Raw genomic sequence first — 13,408 nt, forward strand, 5'->3', positions numbered from 1 at the left:
GGGATAAAATCTCAATTTATACCATATCTGACTATCATTTAGGTAAATACATGACAAAAACATGAATTCTAAAGTGTTTTAAAAAGAGAGAGGGGAAAACAGTAGGCAAACTGTCCCAGAAAAAGTTCTCCCATCCCATCCCACAAAAAAGTGTGATATCTAGCCCAGTCTTCCTGAAACATCAAACTACCTTAGCATTACTGATGTGTTTCCGTATGATAGCATTCTTTTTGACTGGTAATATTAGAGAATTTGTGTCTTTAATGTTTAAATAATGCTTTTTAAGTATTACATGCGATATTTTATCTTTATATTTCAAATACTTTCATCATACATCTCGAATACTCACACAGGCTTCAGCGCTTCCCACCGAATGCTTTTGGATACTACGCGTGACGCGATTGGTTTAAAGAGCGGTGATTGACAGGCGTTTATCCAATCAGAGGTTAGCATCTCGACTTCACAGGCGGGCGCTGCGCCAACTCGCCAAAAGTGCCACGACTCCAAAAGTCAGCGGCGATTGTTTTATCACTGTGAGTTTGACCACAGGTAAGCGCACGCTTTTATCACTCCTGTGTGTTTTTCACCACTAATGCAGTTATTGTGTTCTCTTGCTAAATTTTGACAGTCTGACTTGTGGTGTTGTTGATATAATCCTTGTTTTAGGTTAGTTGTGTTTGAAAATAATTTGCATTCTCAAGTAGTTTGAACTTGATCTGATTCAAATCGTTTTTCTTCTGCGCGAGAGCGTGCTTTCATTTACTTTATAGTGACAGACTTTCTTTTTATATGTTTTGCTTTGCTTACTGGCTTTGTACCCTTTTGAGTAGCGGGATTGTTTGCTTTGTGTCTTTTGCATTTGATTTTTAAAATATTAAAATGCTTTACATCATTTCAAGTATGTTTAGACTTTAACCCTTTCACACGTAATAATCCAAAATGCATGTTTACTTTCACATTTTACAAAGTTTCCCATTGCCTTTCATTCTATTCTTCATGAAAATCTTCTCCTTTGATTGGTGAGGCTTTAAGTGGCAGAGAGGGTTAAAAAAATAAAATAAAAAAATATATATACAAAACCACAATAAATTAAGTTAAAATTGGGGGATATTAGCCCTATTTTGTTTATTACGTTTATTAAGACAGAGCAGAAGAGGTGGAATTCCTTTGGCAGTTATTATGTAACGTCAGCAGTGTTCCCGACAGGGTTAATGTCCGGCATAGGAAAGCAGCCCCCTTCATTCAGATGTGGAGTATGTGTCCTGCATATAGGAACTCTGCATTTCCTGTCTGCCAAGTGCTCTCTCTGCTGGTTGTCACACGTGGATCCAAAATTGTGATATTTTATGGAATATTTTGTTTTGTAATTGGGGGGGGGGAATTTGTTAATACAGTTTTTCTATATATATATATATATATATATATATATATTTTTTTTTTATCACCGCTAGATTTGAGATGTTCATAATCACATTTCACAAGTTTTCACTAACAAACCAGTACCATTTTTTTAAGTTCCTTATAAATACCATGGTAATTGTTCAACACCATCTGATATCAACACTGTGCTACCACAACAGGGCCTTTTGTAGGCATCCCTTAAGGCTATTAAAACTAAGAAGTGTATACATTTATAATGCCTATGTTAAGTTATATGCTGTAAGCCCAGTCAGCTTTCTCTCTTACCTGAGTGCCGGAGGCAGACATTTAGAGACCCCCTCTATAGAAATTCCAGGCAAGAGTTGCACTGGCTTATGCAAACGTGAGGTTGGGGGAAGGTTATTGTGGTCTGCTGCACACAGACCTGTCCCCTGGAAACTGAATGTATGCCTCTCTGTGTAAGAGAGAGAGTGTTGAGGAGTGTTGTCTCGGTTGCATGTTGCATAATCTGAACTAGTGGGAAAAATATAATGGAGTTGCTGGCATGGTTGAAAATAACTTTTCTCAAAATTTGCAAGAGGAAGAGATTTTTCACACCATCTCAAGGGTAAGGCATCATTTTTTACTGCCCTTCACTCAACACTGCGCAACCATGTGGTTTTGGTATAGTTCCTTAATTATTAGTCTTCTTTTTTGCTCTTTCATGTAAGCTCAATACAAGTCCAGCCAAATGAATAATGCACAACCAAGCAGAAATTTTGTCTTGTCTTTTGTCTCGTCTTGTTGGGGACAAATATGCTTGAAGGATACGTTTGTCAGTAACTGAAAGTTTTTGCTTATTCTTGATGCTGCATCCACACATATAGGTGGCAGTATCAATTCCAAAAGGCCAATGTAACAAAACTACATATAATTATTGAATAATATTATGTATTTGTTAAAGACATCTACTACTGGACATAAATGAATGATTTGGGCATTTATCTGAGTGCAAATGCTATGATGTAAAAATGCAGGATAAATTTTAGCGTTGCTTTTTATGTCTTCCAAAAAACAAGAAGATTGTGTTTAAAATGGTTCTTGGCACTTGTATGAAATGCTAGGGAGTTGTTGTTAACATTAAACCATCCTTAACATTAAATAGTCCTTATTTACATATTTGTAGGATCAGGATTAGAAAGGACAGGACTGAGCAAAGATGGATGTCTACGACCCTCAAACTCTGGGAATTGTGGTGTTCGGTGGCTTCATGGTGCTCTCTGCCATTGGCATTACTCTTGTGTCAACTTTTTCAATGAAGGAGACCTCTTTTGAGGAAGCCCTGGCCAAACAGCGGCAAGACTCGGGCAAGATCCAACCCCAGCGCTCTGACAAGAAGAAAAAGGCATCTGAAAAGAAAAACAAGGCCAAGAAAAAGGAGGAGAAGCCAAATGGGTACATTCCAGAATCTGAGCCTGAGCCTATCCTTGAACCTGTGGTTGAGAACAGTGAGCCCAAAGCAGTACCCCAAGTTGAACCAGAACCACAACCTGAATTTGTGCCTGTTCCCGAGCCTGAACCTGAAGTTAAACCCAAACCAGTGGTACCTGAACCAGCTCCTAAGATTGTTGAGTGTCCTGTCCCCTCCACTGCAAGTGCTGTGGTGGCTCCACTGGCTCCTTCCCCCAAGGAGAAGAAAAAGAAGGTGGCCAAGGTGGAACTGGCCCCCGTCAAACCTGTGGAGGTCCCAGAAGTTGTAGTTAAGGTGGAGCCAGTGGTTGCAGAGGTGGCAGTGAAAGCAGCAGTCGCCCCTGAGGTTGCTGCTCCCCCTAAAGCTGAAGAACCCAAAACTGAAGCTCCGACCAAGAAGAAGTCTAAGAAGAAACCTGAGCCAGGTGAGTATCCTTTGGATATATCCATCTAGGACAGCTGTAATAGTAGATGCTCAAGCTTACACTCTTTGCAATACCCTCATAAGTCCATCCTAATTTTGAATTTCTTTTAAGTGGCTTCTGTGGAAATGGTCAATGTCCCCCAGCCATATAAAAATCTGGTCTCCAGTCTCAATAGTGCATCGTTCAGTGAGTCAGAGACCCTGAAACTTTTTGAGATCATCAGCAAGAAGGCAGGAAAGGACTCCTGGCAACTGGTAAAAAAAATCTACATCTGATCAACCCCTCTTCAAACCCCTAATGCTTGTCTCTTTTAGTTAGCAAACATATCTCTTTCTTATTTGCAGGCATCTCAGAAGGGTGACCCATTGGCGGCATTGAAGAAGCAGCTGGAGGAGAAGGAAAAACAGCTGACCACTGAGCAGGGCAACGTAGCTGTAGCCAAGACCCGTGTCAAAGAGCTTACCAAGGTGACACCTGCCAGTGTGCATAGCCAAAAAATTATGTTCAAACTGGTTTCTACTCAAGATCAAGATTTAGAGCAAGGTCTTGAGTGACTGTTGAAAAAATATATATATTTTGTTGTTCCTGGTGCAATGTTCTGTGATGGACTGGCTATCCATCCAAGGTGTTAACCTGCCTAGGATGCTTGAGATTGTGAGACGGGCTCTAGCATCCCAAAACCCTACAAAGGACTAGCGTTCTGGAAGATGGATGGATGGAACAATGTTCCTGTCAAACTCTAGTCTTCAAAGCAGGGGTCACCAGTTTCGGTCCTGGAGGGCCGCTGTCCTGCAGAGTTTAGCTCCAACCCCAACTACACACCTGAACCAGCTAATCAAGATCTCACTAGGCATACTGACTTTCAAACAGGTGTGTTGGAGCTTGTTGGAGCTAAACTCTGCAGGACAGCGGCCCTCCAGGACCGAGATTGGTGACCACTGCTTTACAGTATCCCTGTACAATAACTATTAACTACTTTAAAATATAGATGATTGGTTGTGATTACCCTTTCCTCAACTGTAAGGCCTAAATTCTGACCCTATCCCCTCCCTATCTTGAAATTCTGATTGGTTGATAGGGATGTTGTCCTAGGACCAAAAATAACATTGTTCAAAAACATGTCATATTTGCTAATTTGACATTAACCTTGAGGGTCTGGGTGGTTAACTGTATCTCCAACTCGTATTGCTCTGGCTCTTAGGAGCTGAGTTCCGCAAAGAGCAAGATGACATCTGTAGAGACTCGTATGAGCTCTGAGCTGAGCTCCCGTGGCCAGGAGATTGCAGCTCTTCAGGCTCGTATGCAGGCTTCCTACCAGGAGCATGTCAAGGAGACACAACAGCTCAACAGCAAGGTCAGAAGAGGTCACCAGCATTTTACACTTTCTTTCTCACTATGCTGGGTATGTTGGCAGGTTATTGAATGTTTGGTTGTGTGTGTGGCCACAGATCCAAAGCCTGCAAGAACAGTTAGAGAATGGACCCAATGCTCAGCTGGCCCGTCTGCAACAGGAGAACTCCATTCTCCGAGATGCCCTCAACCAAGCCACTAGCCAAGCAGAAAGCAGGTATTTCACATGAAGTCCCATTATAACATTGCATTGAAACCAATGATGTGTAGAACTTTGGAGGAACTATTTCTACTCCCCTATGGACATGAATTATGTATACTAAAAATTGCAACTGGTGGATGTCAAACTGGGTGGGGAACATCCAATAACCTGAACAGAAGGAGCCATATCTAGGGACCAGATACCTTTGAATTGGACCATCTATACACCCCAAACTAACATTTAACCTGCCTCTAAGTGTAAAATGTCTTATCTAACCATTTCTTTTATACAAATCGGTGGGTTTTTCACTCAAACAGGCAAAATGCAGAGTTGGCAAAGTTGCGTCGGGACTGTGTGCGTCTCATCCGAGAGCTGAAAGAACGCACTGCCGCTCAGCATGCTGAAGAAGAGCGCAGGAAGACTCTAGAAACCAAGATGGTGGCTGCCGAAGAACAGTTAGCACAAACAAAAGTAAGCCCTGACCCCTGATGTCTTTACTGTTATCTCATCTTTTTGAGGTGGTTGTGGTCTTTGTGCCATGATAATTCTGGGTAGGAATTTCACCATCTATGCAACCTTTAAAAGCAATGCCTGTCTGTCTTTCTGATGCCTTGCAATTCTCTCAGGACTTTTGTCTGTTTGTGTTTATCTGTGTGTGGGTGGGTATTTTTTTTAAGCTTAGCTATGCATGAAATGAAAACCCCTTTGGTTAAAACTCCCATGTTGAATGTTTAGTAATTATACATTTGTGATATTAAACAGATAGTTTACTAAAATGTAGATTATTATTTACAGTTTATTGGTCCGACTAAACATGACTTGCTTTATCATATACAATGAAAGTAGATTATGAATAGTGACTGTCAGGTTCCTCAAAGGGCGAAAAAGCACTACATTCCAAATGAGGTTGTACAATAGCTTTAGATTTAACTTAAATTTAGGCCTTTTAAGCAAAGTATTGTATGAATTGCTTTGAGGTGAACTATTCATTTGACTACCTTCTATGCCTGTGTTTAGGCATCACATGTGGAAGCACAGCAGGCTCTGCAGAAGAAGTTGGATCGCATCAGTGAGGAACTCCGTGAAGCTCAGCACGGCAGCACCATTTTTCAGGCTCAAGTAGATGAAGCAAAAGAGCAAGCCAAGACTCTCACCGGTCAGTACACACAAACATGCACATCTTCTTACATTTAATATGAATAGAAGAGTGTTCCTTTGGCTCCGTTCCCAGTTAGAAAAAGTGAGATGTAGAAGACCTTTAAAGTAGCCATATTCTATTTGTAGCATTTTATGTTTTTTGTAACTAAGGCCGAAATTACTTCTGTTTACAGAACTCCAGGAGCGAATGCTTGCCACAGAGACAGAGCTTAAAGACCGATGTGAAGAGCTGGAGATATTGAGAGCACAGCTGTCTCAGACAACAACAGTTACTGAGGAAAAGCCCTCTGTGGAGACACAAGCAACAGCACAGGCTGAGATCCAGGTACAAACAGGCTATTTGACACTGATATGTTACCTTTTGCAATGCACCAACACCAGGTTAATATCAGATACTGTACTGCATGTAACTTTCGGAATGAAAAATAATACCATTCTCATCTCTGTTTTGATTCTGTACAGAAAGCGAGCGAACAGTTGAGAAACAGGTAATGTGAACTCTGTTTGGATTCATATGATTAAATCACTAAGTTAATGGTAACATGAGTATTTTGATGTATTTGTTTGCAGTCTGAAAGAGAGGGAGGACCAGCTGACATCACTAGAGGTGGAGTTTAAACAGCTGAAGGAGGAGCTTGACACAGTAAAGAGGACGCAGGCTGAGGAAACTCAGAATAGGTATGGTCTTTCATGTTGAATTCAATAAATCTTCAAATTAATATGGAATCAGTCACATCTGTAGTTAGTAGAACTACAAATTTATGTGCATGTGCAGTTTTCTGGTCTGTGATCCAAGCATGGACCTGTTTTTCAGGGTAAATGTGGCCGACACTGAACGGAGGGAATACACAGCAGAGATTGACCAACTTAAAACTAGGTACACAATACAGCTAATGCTCTCTTTAAGTATATTTTGGAGACAATTTTGATTTATTTTTTTTCCTTTCTATCCCTCAGTCTAAAAGAAAACGAGGATTTGGTGGCATCCCTACAGGCCCAGTTGGAAAAGATGGAAAGTGTGAGTGGAGCATTTGATAAATGAATAATATTTTCATGTGTGTAATACATGTTAATTGATTTATAATTTTATATCAACAGACTGATAGAGTTGAAGCAGAGCCACCATTTGAGAAGTAAGCAAAAAAAATTGTCAGTTTCATCCTTTAGATGTTTGCCACTTTTTCCATTTATGCTTCTGATAATGACATTTGGTTTTGTGCTGTCAGTCTGGAGAAGGATGCATGCATGATCTCACTGGAGGAGGAACTTCAACAGCTTAAAGAAGAGATGGAGAGAATGAAGGCCAAGAGCAATGTGAGTCCATCTCTACTCTATCCTTCCATACATACTTAACTACCTCGGTCCATATCTAACCAGTCTGTCTGTCTGTCAGTCTGAATCTACCCTACCTTTACATCCATATCTACTTATTCATTTCTCATATACAAATTTCTACCTACCTACTTGTCCATTTATATGTACCTGCCCATACATTTACTTTACTGTTTATATCTACCAAAGCTGTCAGTCCTTATCTATCCATCCTGTCTGACCATATCTACCTAATACATTTATATGAACCTACTCATCCATCCACACCTACCTATGTGTCCATTCATATGTGTGTATATATACCTAATCCATCTATAACTACCTCTCCATTCATATCTTACTACCTTACTGTTCATATCTACCCACTTATTGGTCTATCCATATCTACCCATCCTGTTTGACCATATCTACCCAACTAGTTTATATGTACCTAGTTGTTTATCCATATCTACCTACCTATGTGTCCGCCCATATCTACCCAGCCTGTCCATCTAAATCTACTAAAATATTTTTCTTTTTCATCTATCCATATATTGTTGTGTGTCGGTGTGTGTTCAGGAACTGCGTGAGAAGAACTATACCGCGGTGGAGGCTCTGGCTGCTGCTGAGAGGCTGAGTGAAGAAAGACTGAGGCAAGCCAAGGCCGCACAGGTAACCCTGATATACACACACAGTATAAACACACACTCAATTGTATATCTACCAAATACACAAAAAAACATTAAGAATGGGGTGTTCATTATCAACAAAATGCTGTAGCTGGCAAAAAACTACCACTGTCTTGTGGCATTATTCAATTTCATTTAGTGATCAAAGGTGTGTGTGTGTGTGTGTGTGTGTGTGTGTGTGTGTGTATAGAGTGAAACTGAGCAGCAGCTGAGCTTTTTCCAGACAGACACCAGAAACGCCTTCCAGAAGCTCTTTCCTCACATCAGCATAGAGACACACCAGGTTAGAATTTAAAAAGTATCATTTTAAATAGTTTTCTAGCAGGTATAGGTTATTTAACTTAAATATGTGTTTTGCAGTCGAATTGGCTGGAAGCATTCACGCATGAAGCACGGATGACTCTGACACACAGTCAGCAGAGTCCAGCAGAACAGCAGCACACAGCATCAAGCTCAGAATCAACGGTGAGATATTCTCTCTACGGACACAAACCTGCAACCAATGGTTTTTCCTCTTCTCATGTCTCATGTTCATATGTGTCAGGATCTGCAGCAGAAGCTCGCTCTATCAGAGGAGAGCCAGAAGTCACTACAGGCTGAGTGTGAACAGTACAGATCAACTCTCAGTGGAACGGTACTGTGACACACACCTCATTTGATTTCACAATAAAAGTGATCTAGAATTATTTATTTTTTGTAAAAGCCATGACTGTAGAATGAAACATTCATTATTTATCTGTAGGAAGCGGAATGTAATTGATGTTAAATTCTATAAATGTTACCTTTTATTATATCTAAGAAAAAATTTAAGCCATTAAATGCTGTGTTTTATTCAGGAGAGCATGCTGAAAGTTCTGCAGAAGAGTGTGGAGGACGGTGAGCTTGAGTGGAAGTCAAAGATTGCAGATGCTGAGCATCAAAAACAGGCGGTAAGAACATCCTACACTGATTCTGGATTTGTCACCTTTTACTACATCCATGCAGTTGTGCTTAAGTTATATGGATCTCCCGCAGGCCCTGGATGAGGTGAAGGTCCTAGAGGAAACAATAGAGAAGATGAATGTGGAAAGACAGGACACGGATCAGGTACATGCCTACATTTAGCACTGTTCTTCAGTTTTGGGGACTTGTTTTCGGGTTTCTGACTCATGCTGCTTTAAAACCAAATGAGGTCTTCTTTCTAACAACACTTGTGGTTTCTCTGTTCTCTGCAGCTGAAGGGGCAGGTGATGCTTTTGGAAGCACAGCTGGAGAAACAACTGGAGTCCATAACCATCAGTCAAACGTACGCAGAAGAGATGTCTCAGGTAAAACCCCTAACTGACTTAATAAAGTTAGGTTTTTTTTTTCTTTCTTTTTTGAATGTCATTTTATTTACACAATTCAATTTTCATTTCTTGATTTATTTTGAAGAGATTTTATATTAAAAAATTGTATTTCTTTTTCATTTGATTTCATTTGTTGATTTCATTTGAAATGAAACGGTTAAAATTTAACTATTTTAATTATAATTTTGATTTTAAATGTAAAAATACTGTAGTATATTGATATTTTTGCATTTACATTTAATTCCATTTTGGTTGATCTTGGTACATTTTGAAGGGAATTTTGAAGATTTATATTAAAAATCTGATTTATTTTGGGAGTAATTTTAACTTTTTGTTAAATTACGAGTTTGTACCTTTTTTTTGAGCTGAATGTAATTTTAGATTTTTTTTTATTATTACTTTTTTTGTTTTGTTTATATTATATTAGTTACATTTAAAGAAGTATTATTTAAGAAAAGAAGTCTCAGTCTTACTTAAGGTGCTGTTTTTTATGGTTCGGTTATCGTTCTTTATATTTTTCTCAGCTGAAGGCATTGTTATCAGAAACTCATGTCCAGCTGGTATCAGCCAAAGCGGAGGCTCAGCAACAGAGAGCAGAACTTTCGCTGGTAAGTTTAACATCAGGTTGACTCTGGTTGCACACGTGGCTTTCTACTTTGAGTGACCACTGTGCGTTACAGGTCAGGCAGGAGCTACAAGAAGTGACTCGGCAAGTACAGAAACAGGAGAGCACACAGTCAGCTCAGGTCAATACTGCTTGTGCGTGTATTAACTGCCTCTTGTTTCGTTCATCTCGTGTTCAAAAGCCTGTTGGTGAAGGAGGGTGTAGCATGTCTTATGTATTATGTGCTGTCTGGCCTGAAGACAGCTCTCTGGCATACTTTTTTTTGTGTGTGTGTGTGTGTTTAAGAGTATGCACATGCACACGTGTACATGTGTGTGCTGTTGTGTCCTGATGTGTGTTTGGGGATTGTAACTGTAACTAAATCAAACTTACATCTGATACTCACCGATGTCTAACTTCACAGGTGAAAACACAGCTGGAGGAGGCAACAAATAAACTACAGACAGAAGTGGATATTCGACCGCAGGTTGCAAGCAACTATGAACAGGTGACACATTTTAGAGGGCTGTTTGGATCTCTTCACACTGGAAGACAATATAAAAGCTAGTCCTTTTAATATTATAAAGGACTCTATTAAACGTAAACATATATCAAATCAATAAAAATGCTAAAAAGACCAAAATTAAATTTTAAATCAAATGATCTGTTTTTGTTTAAAGGGTTAGTTCACCCAGATAGCAAAATTATGTAATTAATAACTTACCCTCATGTCGTTCCAAACCAGTAAGAGCTCAGTTTATCTTTGGAACACAGTTTAAGATATTTTAGATTTAGTCCGAGAGCTCTCAGTCCCTCCATTGAAACTGTGTGTACGGTATACTGTCCATGTTCAGAAAGGTAAGAAAAACACCATCAAAGTAGTCCATGTGATATCAGAGGGTCAGTTAGAATTTGTTGAAGCATCGAAAATACATTTTGGCCCAAAAATAACAAAAACTACAACTTTATTCAGCATTGTCTTCTCTTCCGTGTCTGTTGTGTGAGAGAGTTCAAAACAAAGCAGTCTGGATATCCGGTTCACGAACGAATCCTTCAGTTCACCAAATCGAACTGAATCGTTTTAAACGGTTCGCGTCTCCAATACGCATTAATCCACAAATGACTTAAGCTGTTAACTTTTTTAATGTGGCTGACACTACCTCTGAGTTCAAACAAACCAATATCCCGGAGTAATTTATTTACTCAAACAGTACACTGACTGAACTGCTGTGAAGAGAGAACTGAAGATGAAGACAATGCTGAATAAAGTCGTCGTTTTTGCTATTTTTGGACCAAAATTTATTTTTGATGCTTTAACAAATTCTAACTGACCCTCTGATGTCACATGGACTACTTTGATGATGTTTTTCTTACCTTTCTGAACATGGACAGTATACCGTACACACAGTTTCAATGGAGGGACTGAGAGCTCTCGGAATAAATCTAAAATATCTTAAACTGTGTTCCAAAGATAAACTGAGCTCTTACTGGTTTGGAACGACATGAGGGTAAGTTATTAATTACATAATTTTGCTATCTGGGTGAACTAACCCTTTAAGTATTTAGTTTGATCAACTTAATTTCATTTTGGGTTTATTTTGATTTGGATTTACTTTATTTTAATTTACACGTAATTCTATTTTGGCTGAAACTTGATTTATTTGTCTAATTTTCTGTATTAAATAAGTTTGTTTTGGTTAAATTGACCTGAATTAAAAAAAAAAATATATATATATATATATATATATATATATATATAATATAATATAAATTTTTTTTTCTATTTTTTTTTTTTTTTTTTTTTATATTAGTAAAATTTTGGTTAGTATTATGGCCTCTAATTCAGGTTGTTCTTTTTGATTAAATTTAAGTTTAATTTAAAATCTATTTAGATGTTGAATTTTTTTAATGAGTTTGAAGTAATTTTATTTTAAATTAAGTATTTTAATAAATGAAAATATATACAAAATACATTTTGTTAGTATTTAATAGCTTTTTTAATTTTTATTTTGGTTTGATTATTTGTATTTTATTTTATTTTTTCATTTTATTTATTTTTTATCTAATTTAATTGGATAGTTCACCCAAAAATCCTCATGTCGTTCCAAACCTTCATTGATCTTCTGAACACACATCATGATATTTTTGACGAAATCCGAGAGCTCTCTGACCTTCCATAGATGGCAAGGGTACTACTATGATCAACGCACAGACACATATTTTTTACGTTCAGATCAAAGCGTAAACAATGTTAACAGCGTATCCACGTGGCGCAGCTGACACCGAACTGCATATGCGGTTTACGTTCAGTGGAGTTTTGAGAGAACTATCCCTTTAATTTGACTATTATTTATTTATTTTTTTTATATTATTATTTTTCAATGAACTTATTTAGAATACTACCGGTAGGTAGATTTATTTATTTATTTATAGATCCTTTATTTACAATTGTGTTTCTCCTCTCAGGCTCAGAAGTGCGTCAGGGATCTCGAGGCTCAGTTAGAAGAGTTGAAAGCTGCTGGAGAAGGACCAACTGAAGAGCTAAAGGTTCCTACAACACATCTTCAACTTCAAACCAGCATATACAGGAGCTTTGCTCTCTAACAATGTGTGCTTTGTATGTGTCTATACCAGGAGAGACTGGAGAAAGAGAAGAAGCTGACGCGAGACCTCGGCCAGGCAGCCACTAAACTTCAACAGCTGCTGAAGAGCACTCAAGAAGAGCTGGACAGAGAGAAAGAGGCCATGAAGAACCTAAAGGAACCAGTAGACGGCAAGGTACATTAGAAACACTTTTCAAACAATCACAAACGTCGGGCTGTCAATCTTTGCTAAGCATATATTTCATACGGAATGAATCAGTTTTATTTCTGTCAACAGGAAGCCGAAGAGTCAAAAGAAGGGACATCTGTTTGACAGAATACACCCGACAGCCCAAGTGCCTTAATTGTTTTTATGCATTATTTACTTATGTATTCTCTGCTACTGTAGCGAATATGCTGACTGTTTTTAGCAAGTGAGGATTGTTAAGGGAGGAAGCATAACAATATATGAGGTGACTGGACACATCTCCTAAAGTTATCACAAAACCGCTCAAAGTGTTAACCGAAAGCAGTGCTTGAGTGAAAGACACTTCGCTCTTTTTAACTTTGTTTGCATGTTCTCAAGAGGGTCAAAGGAAGGAACATTTCATAATGCAGAAATGCAACACAAGCTACTACAATTTTGTAGTTGGCTGGTAACAAATGTGATCATATAATAATAAACTATATACTTTGACGTGTGTGTTGATGTTTTCTTATAAAGTAGTGTATATTTAAACTTCGGTTACTGTTGAAAAGTTTGGGGACAGTAATTTTTTTAAAGAACTTTTTATTTTTTTAACAAGGATGCATTAAATTGATTTCAAGTGACACAAAATCTGTTTACATTTTTTATTCTATTATACTGTTCAATTACAAATAAATAATATTTTATGTTGTATTTGTCCAAAAAAAAAAAAAAAAACCTGG

At 38.2% G+C, this 13,408-nt stretch overlaps 1 protein-coding gene across 2 annotated transcripts; it reads left to right on the forward strand.

The window, feature by feature from the left end:
• Positions 1-428: 428 nt before the first annotated feature.
• On the forward strand, positions 429-13,175 carry LOC132159984 (ribosome-binding protein 1-like). 2 transcript variants are annotated; one of them, XM_059569677.1, is made up of 28 exons: positions 429-549; positions 2,546-3,254; positions 3,366-3,508; positions 3,599-3,721; positions 4,456-4,608; positions 4,703-4,821; positions 5,124-5,277; positions 5,824-5,962; positions 6,138-6,289; positions 6,427-6,452; positions 6,535-6,642; positions 6,779-6,841; positions 6,922-6,986; positions 7,073-7,097; positions 7,191-7,278; positions 7,855-7,947; positions 8,155-8,247; positions 8,325-8,429; positions 8,509-8,598; positions 8,801-8,893; positions 8,979-9,050; positions 9,179-9,271; positions 9,817-9,900; positions 9,973-10,038; positions 10,321-10,404; positions 12,363-12,443; positions 12,531-12,674; positions 12,777-13,175. In XM_059569677.1, exons 2-28 carry the CDS (start codon positions 2,579-2,581, stop codon positions 12,810-12,812), a joined length of 3,168 nt encoding a protein of 1,055 aa, XP_059425660.1. In that variant the 5' UTR covers positions 429-549; positions 2,546-2,578; the 3' UTR covers positions 12,813-13,175. The 2 variants fall into 2 exon arrangements, with proteins under 2 accessions (XP_059425660.1, XP_059425661.1); XM_059569678.1 differs by lacking the exon at positions 9,973-10,038.
• The last annotated feature ends 233 nt before the right edge of the window (positions 13,176-13,408 follow it).

The sequence above is a fragment of the Carassius carassius genome, chromosome 16 (assembly GCF_963082965.1).
Source record: "Carassius carassius chromosome 16, fCarCar2.1, whole genome shotgun sequence".
In the NCBI taxonomy this organism is placed as follows: domain Eukaryota; kingdom Metazoa; phylum Chordata; class Actinopteri; order Cypriniformes; family Cyprinidae; genus Carassius; species Carassius carassius.

Bases quoted from the DNA above. Each gene is read 5' to 3' on its own strand.
- LOC132159984 (XM_059569677.1), top strand. From the start codon at position 2,579: ATGGATGTCTACGACCCTCAAACTCTGGGAATTGTGGTGTTCGGTGGC. The intron at 9,901-9,972 runs GTAAGTTTAACA...TGTGCGTTACAG, and splicing joins AGAGAGCAGAACTTTCGCTG to GTCAGGCAGGAGCTACAAGA. The intron at 10,405-12,362 runs GTGACACATTTT...TTCTCCTCTCAG, and splicing joins TTGCAAGCAACTATGAACAG to GCTCAGAAGTGCGTCAGGGA.